The sequence below is a fragment of the Tamandua tetradactyla genome, chromosome 2, assembly GCF_023851605.1.
Source record: "Tamandua tetradactyla isolate mTamTet1 chromosome 2, mTamTet1.pri, whole genome shotgun sequence".
Taxonomy (NCBI): Eukaryota; Metazoa; Chordata; class Mammalia; order Pilosa; family Myrmecophagidae; genus Tamandua; species Tamandua tetradactyla.
The window spans coordinates 177,721,941-177,746,528 of record NC_135328.1 but is presented as its reverse complement, the minus strand read 5'-3'; the positions used below and the strand labels follow the sequence as shown (position 1 = coordinate 177,746,528).

The following is a 24,588-nucleotide window of genomic DNA, read 5'->3' as shown; positions in this document are numbered from 1 at the left end:
TGTTCTATCTCTAATATCACCTAAATGTGATGATTCTGGTGAGCTGGTGAAGTCTATATGGTCTCTGGGTGGTGGTTACATAGCAAAAATTCAAGATTTGTGCAATTTTCTGTATGTTCACTATACTACAATAAAAAAGGTTTCCAAGAAATAAAATAAGAAAAAGATAATAATATTCATCTTCTTGCTGTGAGGATTCAATAAAATCATGTTTCTAAGTCTATGGTACCGTGCCTGGCATAAAAATACGTGGCCAGAGTTCACGGTCTGAAGAAACAGCAATTTCTATCGCTTGGAGTTGGTAGACCGAAAGTCTCCTGTCCTGGTCAGCCTTTACATAGCGGCTAATCTCTGGGCCTGTTTGCCTGACGAAATTACTGCGCTACTCCAGGCGAACTGAGGGAGCCCTCCTAACCCTACGGTGAGGGAGAGAATGGTGAGAAAGTTAGTCATTGCGAATACAGGAGGGAAGGCAACGCAAGAAACCACGATGTGGCACTGGTACGCTGCTTCCTCAGACGACCTGGCGCGGGCTAGACTGGCGTCTCCGCGACGCGCGGTGCAATGTGGGCCAGCAAGCGGTGCGGTCTGACGCGCCCTACGGACCACCTACATGGTAGGCGGCGCGCGTGTCAGTCACTCCAGCGCCGAGCCGTGAGCACCGGACTTCCAGCCTCTGCGTCGTCCAGGGCGTCCCGAGTCGAGGTGATGCGGCCTCCCAGTGCCAGCTTCCGTTTTTCCAGCTCCTCCCCGGGGCGGGAACGGGGTCCCAACCTCGACTTGTGGTGCTGGATCCCTGTGCCCCGCCCTTCCCTCCGGGAGGAGCTTCTTCTGCGCCGCCATACTTAAGCAGAATCCCTGCCTCCTCCATTAGGTTGACTTCCTTGGTGGCTTGCCGATCCGGAAGTGGAGGCCCACTGGGACCCAAGCAGGACGCAGAGCTGAACCGAAAGCACAGTACCCTGTGTACTCTGTGCTTCTGCCGAGGTGGGTTTCTCCTGCTGCTACCCAGGCTGCCCCATCTTCCTCCCCGTGGAAATGGCCTCGGTCCTTCACTACAGAAGTGCCCGTCCCCCGGATAGAGCCAAGAGCAGCCTGAAGTGGTTTCGGATTTGAGCTCCTCCACTTACTGGCTGTGTGATTTTGGATAAATTCTCAACTTCTCTGGGCCTGTTTCCTCGACGTTAAAATGAGTTCCTAAATCAGAGCTGTAACGCTAATTACATGAGATAAAACTTTTAAAGCGCCTGGCACATAATAGGTGCTCGGTAAGTTTCAGTTGCCATCTTTTTGTTTGCTCACGTATACTATTTTTCCAGAAGTTTCGGCTTTTTTTATGGGGCCGCAGGGATGCCTCTCAGAAGGGACGGGAGGGCGAGAACTCGCTCATTTAGGCACCTATCTTGGATTTGGGAGTAGCGGGGGCAAGATTTTCTATTTCCCCACCTGGACCGCAGAACTCTATTAAACAGTGAGACTTCGAATCTTGAGCTTTCTTGGTTGAGGCTATTATTAACTCACCCTTAAGCCTGTCTGTATTCAGGGCTGGCCGGCCTCCCTTAAGAGTCTTATGGTTCTGATGAGGTCCCTTACTTTTTCCAAGATTTCAGTTTCTTAATTGTAATACAGGAGCAGTCTCCTGTATTACAGCATGATACTGTCTGGGAATCCCAGGATTTTTGTTGCCAAAGATGGAAAGTGCTTTGAAATTCTCCAGAGGCTATTCTTTCCTGATTACCCAAGAAGTAAAGGAAGATGATTAAGGCTGCGACTTCCCCAAACATCCCTCCAGTTGGCTAAACTCCAACTACCAGGATCTCTGCCATTTGACTGTGTGTATGTGTGTGTGGGGGGGTTATGAATAGGGCAGGCACTCTAGGAATGAGGAGCTTAGGCAGATGACAGGACCTGCCCTCAAGGAGTTCCCAGGTTAGTGGAGAAAACTGTTATGTAAACAGAAAAATGGCAACAGTGCACAAGATATCAGGACATGGGAAGAGCCCAAAATTTAAAGCGCTAGCTGAAGGATGAGAAGCAGGCAACGGGTAGGCTTGGGGAAAGAAAATTAACACCTGGAATCAAAAGGTGGCTGGTTCTGCAGTGTCTAGAAGAAGAAATGTGAAGTGAGGAGGTGGAGAAATGAAGAGGCAGAACCCGGGTTCTGAAGGGTTTTACCAAGCCTGGACTTTATCCTGAGGGTACAGGAGAACTGTTGGAGGAGTTTGAGAGCTGGGAGCTCACATGATCAGACTTGGTGAATTGATTGTGGGGGAAGGAGCCAGATTGGAAGGAGAGATATCAGTGAAAAGGTTGTTGCCATGGTCCAGGTAGTGGATGATAGTGGTCAGAGCTAGGGCAGTGGCAATGGAAATAGATATGGATGGGTTGGACAAAAAAAGATTTAGGAAATACATATATTACATATTTTTTATTGTTTATTATAATTTTAATTGTTAATATATACAGAGAATTTCCAATTTTAACATTTTTAATTGTACGGTTAAGTGGGATTAATTGCATTCACAATGTTGTACTACTGTTCTAGTTTGCTAGTTGCCGGAATGCAATATACCAGAAGCAGAATGGCTTTTAAAAGGGAGAATTCATTAAGTTGCAAGTTTAGTTCTAGGCTTTGAAAATGTCCCAGTTAAAGCAAAGTCTATAAAAATGTCCAATCTAAGGCATCGGGAAAGATACCTTGGATCAAGAAGACTGATGAAGATCAGGGTTCCTCTCTCAACTGGAAAGGCATATGAAAAACATGGCAACATCTGATAGCTTTCTCTCCAGGCCTCTTGCTTCATGAAACTCTCCTGGGGGCATAGTCCTTCTTCATCTCCAAAGGTCACTGGTTGCATGGGCTCTGGCTCTCTTCATTCTCTCATCATTCTCCAGCTTTCTCGTTTAAAGAATTCTAGTAAACTAATCAAGACCCACATGGAATGGGTGGAGTCACAACTCCACGGAAGTCATCTAATCAAGTTTCCAACCTATAGTACTGAACAGGATTAAAAGAAAACAGTTGCTCCCACAATTTTGGATCTGGATTAAAACATGGCTTTTTTAGAGTACTTAAATCCCTTCAAATCAGCACAACTACCATTGTTACATCATCCTAAACAAACTTTGCACCCACTAAGCATTCTCCAATCCTCCTTCTCCCCAGCCCCTGGTAACCTCCAATCTACTTTCCATTTCTATGTATTTGTTTATTCTAGGTGATTCATATAAGTAGAATCATATGATATTTGTCCTTTTGTGTCTGGCTTATTTAAGTCCACATATTGATTATATTGTCTATAACATATTATATACATGTTATAGCATGTATGGAAGTGTATATTTTTAATTATTTCTTGTCGCGTATGTCAAGAAAGACATGAAATATTATAGAGATCTTGTCTTAGTAGGTTTAGAGCAAACAATGTCTTTTTATATTTACAAATATCAACAGGATTTTTTACTCAGCTAAAACAGATGAACTCTGGGCCACAAACACATGTTTATAAGGTAGTTTTCCAAGCTGGCGAGTACAGGAGAAAATACAGTCTTCTCTTCCATCATCTATGAAATCATAGTTTGTTAATACTTAAAAATACCTCAGAGGAACTGCAAATACTTTCTTTAGATGGTTTTTTAAAAAGCTCCATGGTTCAGTGGCTGATAGATTTCAAACAGAGTTGAGAAGTTATCCTGGAGGTTATTCTTATGCATTAAAAAACTCTCTTTTTAATTTATAGTGTATTAGAGTGTAGGAGGGAAGTACCTGAAACTATTGAGCTGTCCAGTAGCCTTGATTCTTGAAGATGATTGTATAACTATATAGCTTTTACATTGTGGCCACATGATTGTGAAAATCTTGTGTCTGATGTACCTTTTATCCAGGGTATGAACAGATGAGCAAAAAAAAAAAAATAAGGATAAAAATGAATAAATAATGGGGGGGCAGATAATTCTGGAGTGATACAAATGTTCTAAAAATGATCATGGTGATGAATACACAACTATGTGATGATATTGTGACCATTGATTGTATACCACATATGGACTGTGTGCGTGTGAAGATTTCTCAGTAAAAAAAAAAAAAACTCCATGGATTATGCTGTGAGCACATTGTCTGGTTTGCTTTAATACTCAGTATGCAGGGCCTTGAGTCCTTCTTGAGATAAGAATATACAGAAAAAGGAGGATGGGTCAATGTGGTGGATTGAATTATGTGCTCTAATTTGGCCATGTTCTTCGTCTTGGTCTGCATTCTGATGGATGTGGAATCATTGTAAATAAGATCTCTTCAAGATGTTACTTCAGTTAAAGTGTGGCCCAACTGAGTCAAGTTAGGCTTTCATTTGGATTGCTGAAGTCCTTTATAAGCAGAGTGAAAGTCAGATGAAGAGAGAAGCCACAGGGAGCAGCCATAAGCCTGACATCAGTGGAACGTGGAAGAGAAGATATCACCATGTCCATTGCCATGTGACAGAAAAGCCAAGGAACCCCCAAAGCCTGCTGACCAGCTAGAAGCATACCTTCTGGCCTCTGAAACCAGTAGCTAATAAATTCCTCTTGTTAAACCAACCCATTGCGTGGTATTTGTTTTAGCGGCTGGGAAACCAAAGCAGATTTTGGTTCTAGAAATTGGGGTGCTGTTATGACAAACACCTAAAATTGTGGAAATGGCTTTGGAATTGGGTAAAGGATAGAGACTGGAGGAACTATCGGGCACTTGATAGAAAAAGCCTAGATTCCTTTGAAGAGACTATCATTAGAAATACTGATGTTAAAGGTACTTCTAATGAAGACTTAGAAGGACATGGTGAATGTGTTATTGGAAATTTGAAGAAAGTTGATCTTTGTTATAAAGTGTCAGAGAACTTGGCAAATTGTGTTCTGATGTCATATTGAAAGTGAAATTGGTATGTGATGGACTTGGATATTTATCAGAGGAGATTTCCAGGCTAAGTGTGAAAGGTGCAGCCTGGCTTCTTACAGCTTACAGTAAAATTCGATAAGCTGTGAATTGAACTCTTAAGCAGAAAGAAACCAGAAATTGATGGTTTGGAAAATTCTGGGCCTATCCAGATAGGCTCTGAGACTGGGGCCAGAAGTCTATCGGGGACCTCATTGAGTTTTCGGAAGGTGAGTCACCAGAGGACAGGGCTCGTTGTTAGGATTTAACTGAATAACCTTTGCTAAAGAGGGTGTGGCTGAACATAGATCCAGTCAGCCATTTCAGTGGAAAAGTCAGTATTGAAGATGCCTTAATCCAGGAAGGCTTTATGGGAAGTTTTATTTGGATCTGCTTGAATTGTACACAAAGCTGACAAGATTTTTGCAAAATTTGTATGAGTAGGACCCCTGTTAGTCTGGACTGAAAAGGAGAGAAAAGGGATGAATTGAGTGAAGAATGACTTCAAGGGCAGAACCACGGAAGTCAAGGTCAGAACCAAAAGATCTCACGACAAGAGAGCTGGCCCACCCACATGTGTGGAAATGGTGGGTGAGGGGGCAGGCCATCTGCCCCAGTGTTAATTGGTGGAGATATTGGAAGGGAGTTTAGTATACAGAACTGGGGTGGTAAGATTCTGTGCTTAGATGGTAATCTGAAGACATGATCTCAACTAGGGAGTGAGAAGATTGAGAATGGAACTCTGAGGGACACCAACATTTATTCACATAAACACCGCACCCTCTCTTTTCAGTGCTTCTGAGTTCCCTATAGCAACTATTGAGTCCTTCTTTCTGAAGGGAAGACTGAGCACCAGAGAGAAGGAACCTAGGAATTGAATTAAGAATAATCCAGCCTGAGTCCTGACACTACAGTCATATACTGCGATCATATCCCCTCCCCATCACCCCACACCCAGGTTATTTCCCTTTCATATCCAGGATCTCTCCCAAGATAACCTGAAGGTTTCTGAGAGGTGTCAGGGTTCAGCCAGGAAGTTCCCAACAAGATCAGGGCCTGGAATGTGTTAATGCAGGGCAAGACTGGAAAGCTGCTGTGTTAGGATGCTCTAGAGAAACAGAACCAACTGGAGGTATCTGTAAATGGGAGATTTATAGAAGTGTCTCATGCAACCATGGGGATACAAGAGTCCAGAATCCGCAGGGCAGGGTGCGAGTCTGGCAACTCGGATGAAGGGTCTTGATGAACTCCACAGGAGAAGCTGGCTAGCTTAAGAAACAGTCACAGTTCTCTCTTCTCCCTTAAAAGTCTTCAGCTGATTGGATTCTCTTGTTTGTTGAAGGCACACCCTTAGTTGGTTGTATTTCTAATCAGTCACAGATGCAATCAACTAACTGATGATTTAATAAACCGGACTTCTGATTTATCAACCTGCCACGAAATATCTTTGCACTAACAGTTAGGCCAGTGCTTCCTTGACCAGACAGTTGGGTACCATCACCTGGTTAATTCATACCTGAACCTAATCATCACAGCTGCTGCCTCAGACAAAGAAAGACTGGCAGAAGATGACTTTATGTCCCAGGCAAAAACTCCTGTTTTCTACCTGCGTGCTCTCCATTCTCTTCTTTGGAGCTGTTGTTCCTTGCAGATATTTATTAGATTTTCTTACCTCTGTGATCCCCATCCCCCAACCTCCAGACCTTTTGGTTTCCAGTTTCACCTGTGAAAGAAAGGGAGAAGCAAGCATCGGATTTCTTCTTCCTTTTCCTACACTAGGTTTTTGTTTAGGCGCTCACCCCAGGTGTAATTTCAGAGCCCTTCTTTGTGTGCTCGGAAATCTGGGAGAGGTCAACCGTTCGCTTGTTTTGATGATCAAATCTGAGAAATCAGGGTGCTAGTTCCTCCTCTGAAGCACAGGCATATGTGCCTGATCCTTGGGAAGTTTGGTTACAAAGAATATTGCCCTCAGCAATTCTGAGGTATTTGCTGCCCAGTTGATCAGTTTCTCTTTGATTTTTAGCAGGAAAGAATGGTTTCCATTACCAGACTATACTAGATTATGAAATTCTTCCTGGGTAAGAAGACAGACAATTTTAGCATATTGGTCATACAACTAGTCTTACTACTTACTGTACTTTCTTAAAAGACATGTTTTATTGTGGTAACTTATTTATCTATCATAATACTGATTTCCTTTCAGAACTTGAAAACAAAGGTTATATTAATAAAGTTAATGTTGGTAGTGAAATCAATCCCAAGGGGGAGGGAGTAGTTATTACAGTACTGGGGAGATCAAGGGAAAAGCTTATTTCTACCTTATTGGCTCTTGGAGTGAGTCTTCTCCCTCCTTTTCCTTTCCCTTTGTAACTGCTGTTCATTTGTTCTTTAAGACTTGGTTCAGGTATCACCTCCCAGAAACCATCTTAGCTGGGTTACTCTTTTCCTGCAACCTTTGGGTAGCATTTGTACAGAGTTTTGTCATAGTTCTTATCACTTTGTACTGATATCATCTGTCCCTTTCAACCCATTCCTCCCTGTAACCAGCCATAATTTCAAAGAGAGGGAGCCCATCAGAGTATGTGTGTCTCTAGAGTCTAGCATAAGGCCATTTGCTGAATGAATGAGTATTCTTGGAGCATTTTGGGGATTCTAACCTTCAAAGCTATCTAAAGGGGCATGCCCCAGGTACTCACCTGCTTTGTTCAGTTGGAAATTTTCTAGTATATATAATTCACTACTTTTCTGTTGCACTGCAGTACTGTGTCTAGTTGGAAATTTTCTAGTATCTATAATTCACTACTTTTCTGTTGCACTGCAGTACTGTGTCTATTCTCCTCTTCCTTCAAAGACTTTTCTCCCTTGACACTTAGGAAAATCCAGCTGATCCTTAAAAGCCAGTATCACCTGGTCCTTATCCTACATAATTCATTTCCCTTTCTATAACACACTGTACATGAGTCTGTTGTGAGACTTATCATATGCATTTTTGTAGATCTGTCTTTACTTTGCCTTTTTCCTGCCCCACTCCATTAGCTTGTCCTTGGATCTTTGGTTCTGCCACAGGGCAAGGATTTGTGGCAACTACCTACCTCTCCAAGACTTTCTCATCTAAAAATAAACTTCCCTTGTAGGAACCCACTCAGGCCTACTATCATAGATTATCAGACTTCCATAAGTGGGGTCAGGAACTCAGTAGTTCCCACAGCCTCCTGGAAATATGCATTTCATCCTCAAAGAAGTTCATCCTATTCCATTGCCTGGTCTCTCTTTGTCTCATAATGGCCTTGCCTGTCTTACACAGGCTTCAAACCTCATTTGGTTAAGGCCGGTTACTCTGGGTAGCCATCCCACCTTTGTTTTTAGATATTGGAGCTCCTTAACAGACTTTTAGTTGATAAAAGGAAGAGCGGTCAGGTTGTTCTGGTTAGTGTTTGTCCAGGAACTGCTGCTGGCTTTGGTTGGTTCTGGGTACCCTGTCTCAGTTGACTCTGCTCACAGGCACATTTACCCATCCATATGTTTGCTTTCCCACCAGCTCTGCTCCTCTTTTTCCCATCTGTCTCTGTCCCATGTTTTGGACGAGTGGATGGCTGAGAACCAAGCAGCGCTGACCCCACACCATTCTATTCTCTCTGTGTTTCAGGGAACAATGGCGGCCTCCTGTGTCCTCCTGCACACTGGGCAGAAGATGCCCCTGATTGGACTGGGCACCTGGAAGAGTGAACCTGGCCAGGTGAGAGATAGGGGTATAAGAAAGGTGCTTCTTGAGTCCTTGCTAGGGAAGAGGTATGATTTGGGAGAGGGGCCCTATTTTCCTAGCAGCCCCACTCCTATGCATCACTTCAGGTGGGATTGAACCTGGAGGGCAGTGGGAAGAGGTAAGGGAAGAAGGGACCAGTAGTGACCTGGTCCAGGGCTCCTGAAGCTGTCTCACTTTCCTTAGCTGATTCAGAGGGCAGCCTGAGGGACCCAGTAGGGCATAGGAAGGAAAGAAACCTTTCTCTAATGGGAGTTGCATGGAGTGCTATGGCAGGTGTGGGCCCTCTGTGCCCAGCTTTGTTGTGGCAGTCATCATGCTCTGCTGTGATCATGACACCTTTCCACCACTGGTATCCTTGAGGGCTGGGCCTTCCTCTAATCCTCAGTCCAGAGTTTGGTATACAGCAGGTGTGAGGTTTGAAATGTAAGTCAGAATTAAGTTAAGTTTGGGGATTAAGTTTGGGAAGGAATCCAAGTAGGAGCATAGCCTCTTCTATCTAGGATTTATGGTAATAATTGTGGTGGGGTTGGGTGACATTTGCCTTTCCCCCTTTGCTTTCCTTCCTGCAGCTGCCTAAAACCCTAGAGATGGGGTCCTGGTGCTCCAGGCAGGAACTTGACACAATCTGGAGACAAGTCCAGGAGCTAGATCAAGGCAGAGGGTAGAGGTCAAAGCCAGGACCAGGGCAGGGGTATAGAACATCAAGGGTAGGTTCGGATGTGTGTGAGCGCAAGAACTGCACCTAGATGAAAATCTTGAATGTCAAGCCAGGTACCCACAGCAAAAGCTTTTGGCATCCTAGGTCCTGCTTCAGATGCCATGTTTCCAGTCTTGTTTTTAGCAAATTTACTTAGACATCCTCCTACTTGATGCCTGTTTTCTTCTCTCTCATCAAGGGCCTGTGGGCCCAGTTTCTATCTTACTTCTTTGTCTTCCTTAATTTTTCCCATCTCAGCTCTTCTGTAGGCTCTTTGCTCCTAGAGTTCACTCTGTCTACATGGCTTACTGAGGGTCTTTTGATGTGTGGCCTTACTTGGGAATTTTTCAACTGTATATCATGTTCCCCCAACCAGTTCCTCAGGGCTGGGGATTTGTTTCCATGGCCTATACTTCTGTCCTCTATCTATTTATCCTCCATTTTCTGATTCAAAAAGCCTTTACTAAAACCTATTTTATACTGGATGCTGGAAACACGTTATTAGTTTTTTGCTGGGCCTTGCTGAGATGGCTTGGGTAGGAAGGGATCTTAGGCTGGTAGAGTGAGGACAAGGCAAAATATTGGAGGCCTCTGAAGAGATTTCCTTTTTTTGTTGTTTTTTTTTTAACATTTAACCTAATTTTATTCATGCTTGCCTTGGGGTACAGGAAATATATCATTCAGTAAAAACATACAGTAAAAACAAAATGTTTTATCATGAACTTTTAAACTACAATAATGATGTACCTTAATTACTTCCATGCACACAAGTCTAACATTACAGTTTCTTTTTAAAAATAAACACAATTAAGACTTCTAGGAGCATTTTATAATGAAGTAATTCCTAATTTTCTTTGTGGATAGATCAAGCACCTCCAAAATACAAATTCCTATACACAGTGAGCTCTTTACTTAAAATGAACACTTAAGTAAATTAAGTATGTGGACAACCTTAGAATAAGCTGACATTATATATTCACCTAGGTAGGCAACAAACCATAGTGCCAAATGGAAAAAGTGTATTTGTAAATAAATTTCAAAAATTAAGTTAACTTTCTATGTAATTAAATACAGAAAATATACTGATTTGCTAAAAATAAATGTGATGTATTAACACTTCACTATAGAGAATGCATACCAGAACATTTATAAACAGTAAATGAATCTTGAGAATAGTTTACTATAATAAACGCTGGCTAAAAAAAGTGTGTATTTTGAAGCACTATGGGTGGTATATGTTTGTTACCTTGAGGTAGATAACACATGTGTACCAAATTTGGCATTCATTTTCAGTTGCTGCTGGTATCATGTGTTTTAAGAAATGTGTACAGTATAAAAACTTGAAAATTGAAAATACTCATGAATGAAAAAATGTTTTAGGGAAAAAAATAGGTATTTTCATGCAATTATGTACAGTCTCAGTGTGTAAATTCCGAAGAGGTTTCTGATCCCCTAGACTAGAACCATCTTCCATCTTCCGTCTTCTCACTCTCATTGAGAACTGGAATGGATGGCCCTGGTCTGTTCCTGCTTCCCTATCAGTGACCTGCAGAGGGCCAGTTTATGGCCAAGACAAATAGAACTAAACCTCGGCTTCTCTCACCTGGCAGGTAAAAGCAGCTATTAAGTATGCCCTGAGTGTTGGCTACCGCCACATTGACTGTGCAGCTGTCTACGGCAACGAGCCTGAGATTGGCGAGGCCCTGAAGGAGAATGTAGGACCAGGCAAAGTAAGGATGAGCTACTGAAAAGGGGTGGGGTGGGAGAACTCAGGGTCTTGGGCTGGAGCTTTGGAGGAGGGATTATCTTCCTTCTACTTCTTCTCTCAGAGGTGCGGGTGGGTGACACTGGGTGCCCATGGCCCTTCTCACTATGGATCCTACCCCTTGCATCAGGCAGTACCTCGGGAGGAGCTGTTTGTGACTTCCAAGCTGTGGAACACCAAGCACCACCCTGAGGATGTAGAGCCTGCCCTCCGGAAGACACTGGCTGACCTCCAGCTAGAATATTTGGATCTGTACCTGATGCACTGGCCTTATGCTTTTGAGTGAGCCTTTGCCAGGGGTCTTAATCTAGGGAGGTGGGGGTTCAGGTGGGGTAGGGTTAGTAACTTACTATAAGTCACAGTGGCAGAGCAGAATAGGAACACTTGTCTGTGTGACAAGCTGAGGAGCTTGTAATGGAATCTCAGCCAGCACCTTTTCTGCTACGGAAGCCAAGAGTTAGGCTACAGAAGAAAGAGTGGTGCTACATATGGTATATATCCTAGGGTATGCATGGGTGGTTCCTTCTGCTTCCTTTATTCATTCAAGAAACCATATACTGACCCTTCTGCTAAGCTCAGTTGAGTTAATGAACAAGGCTTAGCAGAGGGTATGAAAGGGTATGCTGTGTTCTGGAAGAAGGCTGAAGGTACATGTAATTTCCTGAGGAGGAAGGAGTTTAAGAAGATTTCTCTGAAGAAAGATATAATCTGGGTCTAGGAAGAAAAGGAGCAATGGGCATTCCATGTAGAGTTAACACCTGGATCATGATCTGGAAGTGTGAAAAAGTATGGCTGTTTCTCATTCTTGGCTCTTTGCCCCCTCTGGAGTATGGGACATTGTGTGGCTGAATGGGCAGTTGGGGCAGGAGCCTGGCATTTATGCTCACATTTGGGGGGTTGTCCCTCACTCAGGCGGGGAGACAACCCCTTCCCTAAGAATGCCGATGGAACTATCCGTTATGACTCCACCCACTACAAGGAGACCTGGAAGGCTCTGGAGACACTTGTAGCCAAGGGGCTGGTGCGCGCACTGGGTCTGTCCAACTTTAATAGCCAACAAATCGATGATGTCCTCAGTGTGGCTTCTGTGCGTCCAGCTGTCCTTCAGGTGAGCACTGCAAACAGACCAGTTGGTTTGGGGTGTGTTTGTGCACAAGAACAAGAGTGGCTAGTGATGGGTCAGCTTAATGGAGATAGCTAGCAAGTTGTCAGAAGTGGTGCAGAAGTCCTTTACATAAAGCTGGGCATTGAAGCCCTGGGAAAGAATAAAATTGCTAATAGGAAACAGAGAGTGAGAAATGCAGGCAGAGAGTGAGAAACAAGGAGGGGGCTCAGTAATGCAGGGTTGGTCGGGACATGCACGTCTGGGTAGGGCCAGGTAATGTTGGGTGGGGCTCTCCCATGATGATGGGTTGTTCCCGGCTCAGGTTGAATGCCACCCATTTCTGGCTCAGAATGAGCTTATTGCCCATTGCCAAGGATGTGGTCTGAAGGTAACTGCTTATAGCCCTCTCGGTTCCTCTGATCGTGCTTGGCGCCATCCTGATGAGCCTGTTCTGCTTGAGGAGCCAGTGGTCCTGGCACTGGCTGAAAAGTATGGCCGATCTCCAGCTCAGGTCTTGCTCAGGTATGAGAAGTCTTGGGGAAAGGGGATGAGGTGAGGGAAAGGTTTGGAGGCAAGGAAAGTTTCCTTATCTGAGTGCCTGGGTAGAGCCTTAGTACCTTGCCATATGCTCTTGGGGGAGACCACTTTGAAGCATATTTCCCATTCCAGTAAGGTTCAGGGGCCACAGGAGCTTAGGGAAGCTTGTATAAAGGACAAAACAATGCTTATGAGCACTGACTCCTCTTCCTCATCTATCTCAATCCCCCACCTTAGGTGGCAGGTCCAACGGAAAGTGATCTGCATCCCCAAGAGTATCACACCATCCCGTATCCTTCAGAATATTCAGGTATTTGGATGATGGGTCCTGTCTTCTTTAGTCTTCCTGGCTAAGACAATTTTCTGAAACTTCAGCTTCCACTCCCAAGGCTGGCTTTTCTGATCGCTACACTCTTCCCTCAGATATTTGACTTCACTTTCACCCCAGAAGAAATGAAGCAGCTGGATTCCCTGAACAAAAATTGGCGATACATTGTGCCCATGATTACAGTGAGTATGGATGACCAACCCTATACCCTAACCCTGACTCAGGGAGTTCAAAATTGGGTTGGGATTCTGGCTCAAATCTGGCCTTAGGCTTGCTGGTTATGGGAGGGACAGGAAGCTGGAGGGTGGAGGGGTATTGCTCTCCAGGAAACTGGTCTCTTCTCTATTGAGCTCAGGAAAATAATATACTCAGGGACTAGACACATAACCTGTGAACCCCAGCCCTACCTCTCAATATCTTGTAACCTAGAACAAGTTTTTTAACTTTTTCAAATCTCAGCTTCCTACCTATAAAAAGAACCCAGTTCCTGACACATAGTAGGTTCTGATATCAGTAGGGATGCCCAGAGAGCTTTCTTGACCTTGTTGGGGCAGGGGGGTGGGGGTGGGTGTCGGGGTTCACACTTGCTGCACACAGTAAAATAAACAGCTCCCTGACACTTGATTCCAGCTGAGTTGCAAACTCTAGGAACAGAGTCAGCTATATGTGAGGCTATGGATTTGGTACTGGAATGCTGTTGATAGTGTGGCCAGGTCACTGCCATTTGACATAGTGCTGTACATAGATGAGGTTGTTCTAGAAGCTTTGGGGAAAGTGCCTTGCATCTTTGGAATGTCAACATCTGCTAATGGAGTCATCTATCTCTCTTTGCAGGTGAATGGGAATCGGGTCCCAAGAGATGCGGGACACCCTCTGTATCCCTTTAATGACCCGTACTGAGGATGCAGCTTCCTGGCTCCCTTCCAGTTTTCTGTCCATAAAATCCTACCACACCCAGAAAGAGGGAGTTAATAAAAACCAGTAGAGGATCTACACTGCTTGCTTGTCTTATCTTTTGGAAGCTGTTTCCTTCAGGGATGCCAGACCTAGGGCTGCTGAATGTGACCTACCTTGATGGGGAGAGGGAATTGGAACCTGGGTTGGTGGGGGTAGGAAGTATCCACTAAAGCCCAAAGTTCCTGATCCTACTTCTGGAGGAACTAGGTAGTTAAAAGTCTGTGTTCCTGTCTTAGGTAAATTGGGTAAACATCACCATCTAGTGGCACTTTTGGGCACTGCATGTTCTAGAGATGTACTGAGAATGCTAAAAATTGGTCACCTCGGAAGATTGAGAACAGGATAGTCAGTATCTTGTGGTTTCACAGCAGTGCTGTGCTTGGGCCTTGAGTTTCCACCCCCCTGCACTGGTCAATGCCTAGGGTTAGGAATATGAAAACATTCATAAGTGGAGGGTCCCAACTTGCAAAATCATGAAAGGATAGACAGGGACTTTTTCTCCCTGCATAGCCTGTAAGGTAGGCAGAGTCAGGCCCAAAGCTTATCACTCCATACCGAGAGCTCTATCTTAGGCACCTTATAGTCCCACCAGAGGCTACTGATAACCATTTAGGAAGGTTTTTAGCAAATCCCTGTACAGTCCAGCACACAAATCTGAATTTAATTTCTCAGTTCAACAATTGTGCTTCAGTCAACAAATATTTATTGGGTAGTGCTGATGGCTTGAAGCCAAATGTACATCAGAAAATTATGTTCTTAAAACTAATCCTTTCCTGAGGGTGTAGACCTACTGTTGGCAGGACTATTTTTTTTAATTTTTAATTTTTTTTTAAATACAAAAAACACCAAGCAAACACAAACATTCTTAACTTTTGATCATTCCATTCTGCATATATAATCAGTAATTCACAATATCAGATAGTTGCATATTCATCATCATCATCATTTCTTGGAACATTTGCATCTATTCAGAAAAAGAAATAAGAAAACAGAAAAAAATTCATACATACCATACCCCTTACCCCTCCCTTTCATTGATCACTAGCATTTCAATCTAAATTTAGCATTTGTTCCCCCATTACTTATTTTTATTCCATATGTTTTACTTGTCTGTTGATAAGATAGATAAAAGGAGCATCAGACACAAGGTTTTCACAATCACACAGTCACATTGAGAAAGCTGTATCCTTATACAATCATCTTCAAGAAACATGGCTACTGGAACACAGCGCCACATTTTCAGGCAGTTCCCTCCAGCCTCTCTGTATTAGTTAGGGTTTTCTAGAGAAACAGAATCAACAGGGAACACTTGCAAATATAAAATTTATGAAAGTGTCTCACGTGACCGTAGAAATGCAGAGTCCCAAATCCACAGGGCAGGCTGCGAAGCCGATGACTCCAATGGATGGCCTGGATGAACTCCACAGGAGAGGCTCACCAGCCAAAGCAGGAATGCAACCTGTCTCCTCTGAGTCCTCCTTAAAAGGCTTCCCATGATTGCATTTAGCATCACTAATTGCAGAAGACACTCCCCTTTGGCTGATTACAAATGGAATCAGCTGTGGATGTAGCTGACGTGATCATGACCTAATCCTATGAAATGTCCTCATTGCAACAGACAGGCCAGTGCTTGCCCAATCAGATGAACAGGTACCACAACTTGGCCAAGTTGACACCTGTCTCTAACCATGACACTCTCCATTACATCTTGACTAACAAGGTGATATCTACTTAATGTGTAAGAATAACCTCCAGGATAACCTCTCGACTCGGTTTGGAATCTCTCAGCTATTGACACTTTATTTTGTCTCATTTCACTCTTCCTCCTTTTGGTCGAGAAGATTTTCTCAATCCCTTGATGCTGAGTCTCAGCTTATTCTAGGATTTCTGTCCCACGTTGCCAGGAAGGTCCACACCCCTGGGAGTCATGTCCCATCTAGACAGGGGGAGGGTGGTGAGTTTGCTTGTTGTATTGGCTGGAGAGAGGCCACATCTGAGCAACAAAAGAGGTTCTCTTGGGGGTGACTCTTAGGCCTAATTTTAAGTAGGTTTGACCTATCCTTTGTGGGGTTAAGTTTCATATGAGCAAACCCCAAGATTGGGGGCTCAGCCTATAGCTTTGGTTGTCCACACTGCTTGTGAGAATATCAAGAATTCAACTTGCAGAAGTTGAGTGTTCCCCCTTTCTCACCATTCCCCAAAGAGGACTTTGCAAATACTTTTTTATTCACTGTTCAAATCACTCTGGGATTTATCGGGGCATCACTCTGGACAAACCAACAAAATCTCATGCCCTACTCAAGGTTCCATGTACTTATGGTGTTCAGTTAAGCTGTTTACATAAGTTAAGTTAGGATATGCATTAGTCAAAATATAAATTTGGTACCAAATGAACATTTTTTGCTTTAGTCTCACACATGTTAAAATTTTAAAATATCAATTACCATCTATTTTCAGCACCCTGCAGTAATGACATTCCTTTGTTCTTCCTCATGCAAAAACATTTTTTTAATTTGTGCATTTAGTCACTATCATTGTACGCTCTAGGCATTCCTAGATTATACCATCTCAGTCTTTATCATCTATCTTTCTTTCTGATTTTATTTGTGCCCTCAACTCTCCTCCCTCTATCATTCTCACATTCGGCTTCATTCTGTGTTTTAACATAATTGTATTAGTTAGGTAGTATTTTGCTGTCCATTTCTGAGTTTTTACATTCAGTCCTGTTGCACTATCTGTATCCCTTCAGCTCCAATTACCCAATATCTTACCCTATTTCTACTCCTGATGGTCTCTGTTACCAATGAAATTCTCCAAGTTTATTCACTAATGTCAGTTCATATCAGTGAAACCATACAGTATTTGTCCTTTTGTTTCTGGCTAATCTCATTCAGTATAATGTCCTTAAGGTCCTTCCATGTTGTTACATACTTCATAACTTTATTCTGTCTTACAGCTGCATAATATTCCATAGTATGTATATACCACAGTTTGTTTAGCCACTCGTCTGTTGATGGACATTTTGACTGTTTCCATCTCTTCGCAATTGTAAATAATGCTGCTATAAACATTGGTGTGCAAATGTCCATTTGTGTCCTTGCCCTCATGTCCTCTGAGTAGATTCCTAGCAATACTATAGCTGGGTCATATGGCAATTCTAACTGCCTTCCACAGCAGTGTACCATTTGACATTCTCACCAACAGTGGATAAGTGTTTGGCGGGACTTTTTGATTAGGTTATTTCAGCAGAGGCCTGCCCAGGTGGACTTTAATTCTCTTACTGAAGCTGAAAAAGCCACAGAAACAGAAAGGAAGCACTGAAGCAAGAAACTGAAAGCAGTGAAGTCCAGCAGAAAGGAGAGACAAGCGGATGTTGTCATGTGCCTTACATCAGAGGGGCCCAGGATCTCAAGTAAGTTGTCTTCAGGAAGAAGGTGTCATCTAGATGATGCCTTGATTTGAACATTTTCATAACTTCAGAACTGTAAGCTTGTAAGCTAACCTCCATTGGTAAAAGCCAGCCATTTCTGTCATGCATTTCAACAGCTTTAGCAAACTAAAACAGAAAACAATAGGTTAGGCACAGTGCTAGACCTGGGGATATAACCATAACCAAGACACAAAGTCCCTACAGTCAACCTGAGACATGCTTTAAGTAATTGCATAATTAGCTATTTACAATAGGAAGAAGTGCTAGGAAGAAGTGTAGTGAGAAGCCTACTGATTTAATCAGATCTGAAATGTGGATAGGGATTAATTAGTTAAAGGAGGTGAAAGTTGGTATAGCATTCCATGAGAATTGAAAAGCTTGGGAAGAAGCTTGGAAAAAGCTGTTAGAAAAACTGACAGAAGGCCTGTGAGACAGAAACTGTAAGTGAGGGAGGGCAGAATGGCATAAAATTATGCCAGAACTGGGCAAGGGGTTAGAGATGCAGGACCTAGGAGACCATGTTAAAATTTTGCTTTTCATGCCTGTACATAATGGGAAGACATGCAAATTTTTTTTGTATTTTTTTTTTAGTTCTTATTGAATTAACATATATACAACATGAAATGTCCCATTTTAACCACTTTCAAGTATACATTTTGGTGGTTTACTTACATTTACAATTTTGTGCTACCATCACCACCATCCATTACCAAACTTTTCCATCACCACAAACAAAAACTCTATACTTCCTAAGCATTAACTTCCCATTCCCCACCCCTACCCCTGGTAAACAGTAATCTACTTACTGTCTCTGTGTAATTGCATATTCTAGCTTTCATATAAATGTTACAATACACTGTCTGTCATTTTATATCTGGCTTATTTTACTCAACATGATGTCTTCAAAGTTCATCCATGTAGTTGCATGTATCAGAACTTCATTCTTTCTATTGCTGAATAATATTCCATTGTATATGTGTATCACATTTTGTCTATCCATTTATCTGTAGATGGACACTGCGTTGCTACTCCCTTTTGACAATTATGAATAATGCTGCTGTAAACATTTGTGTACAAATATGTGTTTGAGTTCCTGCTTTTCCGTTACTTTAGATACATACCTAGAAGTGGGATTGCTGGGTCATATGTTAATACTGTTTAACTTTTGAGGGACCACCAAACTGTTATCCATAGTGACTGCATCATTTTATTTCCCCACTAACAATGTATAAAGGTTCCTATATCTCCACATCCTAGCCAACACCTGTTATTTAGTGTTTTTAATAATACCCATTCTAGTGGGCATGAAGTGCTATCTTGTGGTTTTGAGTTGCATTTCCCTAGTGGCTTATGATGCTGAGCATCTTTTCATGTCCTTATTGGCCATTTGTGTATCTTCATTGGAGAAAAATCCATCCTAGAAGGCATTTTTAAGTTGGAGTGTCTTTTTCTTGTTGAATTATAGGAGTTCCTAATTCAGTCTAATCTCCAGAATATAAGAAGATATGTGGTTTTCAAATGTATCCTTCCATTCTACATATTTTTTCACTTTTTAGTTTCCTTTTCTGCTCAAGTGAATACCATACAATGAGAATTTATTAACTCATTGTTTTGAGGCTAACAGAAAGTCCACATCAAAGTGTCATCCAGGCAATGCTTTCTTCCCAAAGACTGACATTCTGGGGCTGATTTCCAGTGATCCTTCATCCTGGGCACCTCTGTTACATGGCAAGGTACCTGATAGCTTCTCCTGGACTCCTCATTCTATTCTGTTCCTGTTCTTGTCTATCTGTCTGAATTTCATTCCACTTATAAAGGATTCCAGTAATACAATTAAGAGCTATCCTGCTGGGAAAGATGGCAGAGTAGAGAGCTCTGGGACTTACTCCTCTTCCAAAACAGCTAGTAGACAAGCAGGAACTGTCTGAAACAACTGTTCCAGGGCTCTGGATGCCAGAGGAGCACTGTAAAATTATCTAGGGAAGAGCAAAAGGAAGAGGTTGAGAAATTATGGTAAAGAACTGTCAGTAGCTCACTCCACAGCAGCTGTTGGCACCTTCCCCCACTCTCGAGATTGAGTTCAGACCCTGGCTGCCCCCTGCAGATGGAGGACGTGGAAGTCCTCATCCCTAAGAATGGGGGAGGTGGGGTGGGACATGGCTGAACACTGATCACAGCTTTTGATCAGCAAATTCAGATCACTGTGTCCTGGCCCTGAGCTGCTGTTTCATCCCATCCCAGATACGGATGGCAACAACCACTGTTCCAACCCTGCCCCTGGAGGATCTACTTAGGGCTGTGGAGAGCAGTTTGCTGAAGGGTGGCAATCTGCTGGGCAGGCCAGGAAAGTGTAGCTTCAGGAAGTCATGAAAAAAGCATTCGGTGTATTTCCTGACCCTTCCCCCAGGGCTCTTCAGAGCTGGTCTACATCCCCTTCAGAGGTCCCTGGCCCTGTTTGGCTGGGAAATACTAACTGACTAACTGGCAAAGTTCTCTCTGGGAAGACCCTCCTGCCAGAATTTGCCCTCTAGACAAAAGCAGCTAGCGTAAATGGAGTGTAAAAAAAAGTATAGAGGGAAAAACAAACAAACAAACAAAAAAAACAGGTCAACCTTCCCAGTGGAGGAAAGGAAAGGAAGCTTTCTTCTGGGGATGAAACAATTGGACATATAGTTCAGTTTTAAAAATTGTACTACAGGGTGGGCCATGGTAGCTCAGTGGAAGAGTTCTCACCTGCCATGTCGGAGACCTGGGTTCGATTCTCAGTGACTGCCCATGCACCAAAAAAAAAAAAAAAAAAAAAAAAAAAAATACTGCATATCCAGGGCAATAATCAGATGAAGAAAAACTGGAAAAATCTGATCAGTTAAACATAGGCAATTCTAATTGTCTAGAATAAGTTGAACCGAGTGTCAAAGAAGAGCCTTAACACAAAGCAAACCAGCAATCAAATCCTAGGCAAGAGAGAGAGAAACAGACCTTCAAAGTTACCTAAACAAGATAATAAGATACCTAAATATCAAGAAAAAATTATAAGCCATACCAAGAAACAGGAAGATGTGGGCCAGTCAAAAGAACAAACTAAAACTTCAGAGGAGACACATAATTTGGAACTAATCAAAGATGTTCAAACAAATCTAAATCAACACAAGGAGATGAAGGAAAATATGGCTAAAGAGATAAGGATATTAAGAACATAATAAAAAAAGAAAAAGAGGAGTATAATAGAGGAGATGATAGGATTTAACAAATGAGTAAATTGTTAAATTTACTCAATGACTGAATAATTGCATTGATATTTCTCTTGGTTTCCAGCATCTTGGAGCAGTTAGAAGAAAAAAATGAAAAGAAAAAATGTTATCCATACAAAACTTTAAAATCTGTTCTATCACTTGGAAATGTACTTGGAAATTTATTGATTTTTTTTGTATATGTGATATATTTCACAATTTTAAAAGTTAAAAAAAGAAGTCAATGAGTGAGCATAAAGAAGAATTTTAAAATATAGAAAGAAACATAGAAATTATGGGAATGAAAGCCTCAATAGAAGAGATTTAAAATGCATTGGATGCACCATAATGTCAACACCCCTTTTCAGCATGAAGAAGTTGGAATGGATTGATTGTACACCATGCACAGAATGTTTGTATGTTAAGAATGTTCATGTTTGTTGTTTTGGTCTGATTAAAAAAAGAAGAAGAAGAAATTGCAAGAGAAATCAGTAAATATCTCAAAACAAATGAAAATGAGAACACAACATATCAAAATTTATGGGATGCAGAGAAAGCAGTGCTGAATGGGAATTTTATAGCTCTAAATGTCTACAATAAGAGGGAAGAAAGAACTAAAATCAAAGATCCGACTCTAACCCTAACTGGGGGATCTAGAAAAAGAAGAGCAAACTAATCCCAAAGCAAAGAAAATGAAATAAATAACAGGACTTAGAGTAGGAATAAATGAAATTGAGAATTTAAAAAAATGAACAAAATCAAAAGTAGGTTATTTGAGAGGAAATTGGCACATCCTTAACTAGACTGACAAAGAAAAAGAAGATGCAAATAAATAAAATCAGAAGTGAGAGGGGGAACGTTACTACTGACCTCACAGGACTAAAAGGGATCATAAAAGGATGCTATGAATAACAGTATGCCAACAAATTAGAAAACTTAGATGAAATGGAAAAATTCCTAGAAAACATAACAGCCCTATACTGATTCCATAAGAAATAAAAGAACTCAACAGACCAATAACAATTAAAGAGATTGAATAAATCATTATAAAAACCTCCTGTATTAGATAGGGTTCTCTAGAGAAACAGAATCAACAGGAAACACTTGCAAATATAAAATTTATAAAAGTGTCTCACGTGACCACAGGAACGCAGAGTCCAAAATCTGCAGAGTAGGCTGTGATGTCGATGATTCCGATGGAGGGTCTGGACAAACTCCACAGGAGAGGCTCACCAGCCGAAACAGGAAGAGCCTGTCTCTTCTGAATCCTCCTTATAAGGCTTTCAGTGATTAGATTAAGCATCACTCATTGCAGAAGACATGCCCCTTTGGCTGATTACAAATGGAATCAGCTGTGGATGCAGCTGACATGATCGTGATTTAATTCTACAAAATGTCCTCATCGCAACAGACAAGCCAGCACTTGCCCAAACACCACTTGGCCAAGTTGACACATGAACCTGACCATGGCACCTCCCAACAGAAAACAGCCCAGGACCGGACAGCTTCACAGGTGAATTCTACTAATCATTCCAAGAAGAATTAATACCAGTGCTGCTCAAACTCTTCCAAAAACTTGAAGAGGCATGAACACTACCTAACTCATTCGAAACAAACATCACCCTAATATCAAAGCTAGAGAAAGATACTGAAAGAAAAAAATTAAAGACCAATTTTTCTAGTGAACATATATGTAAAAATCCTCAATACAATTCTTGCAAATTAAATCCAATAGCACATTAAAAGAATTACATGCCATGATCAAGTGGGTTTTACTTCAGTTATGAAAGAGTAGTTCAACACAAGAAAATCAATGTAATATGCCACATGTTGTGCACATACCAAATCAAAAGGGAAAAAAACCCACATAATCATCTCTTGATTCAGTAAAGGCATTTGAGAAAACCCAGCATCCTTTCTTGATAAAAATGCTATAAAAGGGCGGGCCGCGGTGGCTCAGCGGGCAAGAGTGCTTGCCTGCCGTGCCGGAGGACCCCGGTTCGATTCCCGGCCCCAGCCCATGTAAGAAACAAACAAACAAACAAAATATAATAAAACAAGAAAATGTTTAAAAATGTTTCCCTTTCTTCCTCCCTTCCTTCCTTCCATCCTTCCTTCCTTCTCTGTTTTTCCTTCCTTTCCTCCCTCTCTCTTTAAAAAAAAAAAAAAAAATGCTATAAAAGATAGGAATAGAAGGAAACTTCTTCAACATGATAAAGGACATATATGAAAAACCCACAACTGATGTTATACTCAATGGTGAAAGACTGAAAGCTTTCCCTCTGGGATCTGAAACAATAGACAAGGGTGCTCATTGTAACCCACTGTTATTCAACATTGTGTATAAGTTCTATCCTGAGCAGCTGGGCAAAAGAAAGAAATAAAAGTCATTAAAATTGGAAAAGAAGATGTAAAACTTTCACTATTCACAGAATGATGGGATCCTATATATAGAAAGTCCTGAAAAATCTACAACAAAGCTACTTGAACTAATGAGTCTAGCAAGATAAATATGCAAAAATTAGTAGTGTTTCTAAACACTAGTACTGAGTAATCTGAGGAGGAAATGAAGGGAAAAATTCCATTTACAATATATATAAAAGAATAAAATATTTATGAATAAATGTAACCAAGGATGAAAGGATTCATACACAGAAAACTACAAAACATTGCTAAAAGATATCAAGGAAGACCCAAAGAAATGGAAGAACATTCCATATTCGTGGATTGGAAGACTAAAAAAAATATCATAAAGATGTCAATTCTGCCCAAATTGATTTGCAAATTCAATGCAATCCCAATCAAAATTCCAAAAGCCTACTTTGATGAAATGGAAAAGCCAAGTATCAAATTTCTTTGGAAAGGTTAGGGGACCCCCAAACCATAACATCTTGAAAAAGAACAAAGTTGGAGAATTCACACTTCTTACTTTAAAATATTGCAAAGCAGTGAGGGGCCAAGATGGCAGCTTAGTGAGGTGTGGGATTTAGTTCATCCGAGCAGCTAGTAAATAGCCAGGAACAGTACAGAACAACCGCTGGGGCCACATCAGTGATAGGACACACAGTATACCCCAGTCTGGACCAGTTGGACTGTCTGCGAGCCCACCCAGAACCATGAGTCTCCCAAGCCCCGTGGCTGGCACCCTTCCCCTACAGGCTGCTTTCCAGAGGGGAAAGGAAAGGGACATTACCAGCAGTAAAGGCTGAGCGCAATCAAGCTCCAATTGTGAGATTAATTCACAAATTCTGACTACTAAAAATAGGCCCCCAGCTCCACTGAACCTCAAGTAAAAAAAAGAAAAGAAGGGAAAAAAGCTGGTTTTTGCCCTGGCACAGAGCTGGAAAGGCTGATGGAAAAATAAAAAAAGAAACTTGCTTTTTGGATCAGATAGCACATAATACTTGAAAGGTTCTGGGCCCTGAAGGAAAGGAGGGGGCACATAAGACCTGAGGATACACAAACCAACATACCAACTTAAGCTCTTGTTTGGCAAATGCAAGGAACAGGGGTCCTGCTCTGAAAAAGATTTTTCTCTTTCTTTTGTGTGGCTGTGTTTCTTTGGCTTGACGGCTCTTTGGATACAGCTGCAAGGCTTCTCAGGCTCCAAACACCCAGGCATAGGCAGAATTGAGCTTGTTAGAGTGTCTGGATCCTGTGTCTTCCCCAGGGAGGTTGGGGCCCAGCTCAGGTGGAATCCCTCCCTCAAGGAAGTCAGATCCCAGGGTCTGGAAAAGTGAAGCGATTAAAGCTAGTCTACAACCTCTCCTCTATAACAACCATGACCCCAGCAGGGAGAGTCTGCTGAAGTTAAAGGTACTACATCACCTTATGCTGGTGGGACCCGCAGGCAGAAAAGTGCCACATACTGGG

General features: G+C 42.0%; 1 protein-coding gene across 4 annotated transcripts; it reads left to right on the top strand.

Moving 5' to 3' along the window:
- The first annotated feature begins 591 nt into the window (after positions 1-591).
- Positions 592-14,093, top strand: AKR1A1 (aldo-keto reductase family 1 member A1). 4 transcript variants are annotated; one of them, XM_077149836.1, is made up of 10 exons: positions 602-705; positions 875-987; positions 8,550-8,639; positions 10,974-11,093; positions 11,259-11,410; positions 12,041-12,236; positions 12,556-12,755; positions 13,008-13,080; positions 13,194-13,280; positions 13,933-14,093. In XM_077149836.1, exons 3-10 carry the CDS (start codon positions 8,556-8,558, stop codon positions 13,996-13,998), a joined length of 978 nt encoding a protein of 325 aa, XP_077005951.1. In that variant the 5' UTR covers positions 602-705; positions 875-987; positions 8,550-8,555; the 3' UTR covers positions 13,999-14,093. The 4 variants fall into 4 exon arrangements, with proteins under 4 accessions (XP_077005948.1, XP_077005951.1, XP_077005949.1 ...); XM_077149833.1 differs by lacking the exon at positions 875-987 and having other exon boundaries at positions 592-705; XM_077149834.1 differs by lacking the exon at positions 602-705 and having other exon boundaries at positions 736-987.
- Positions 14,094-24,588: the final 10,495 nt, after the last annotated feature.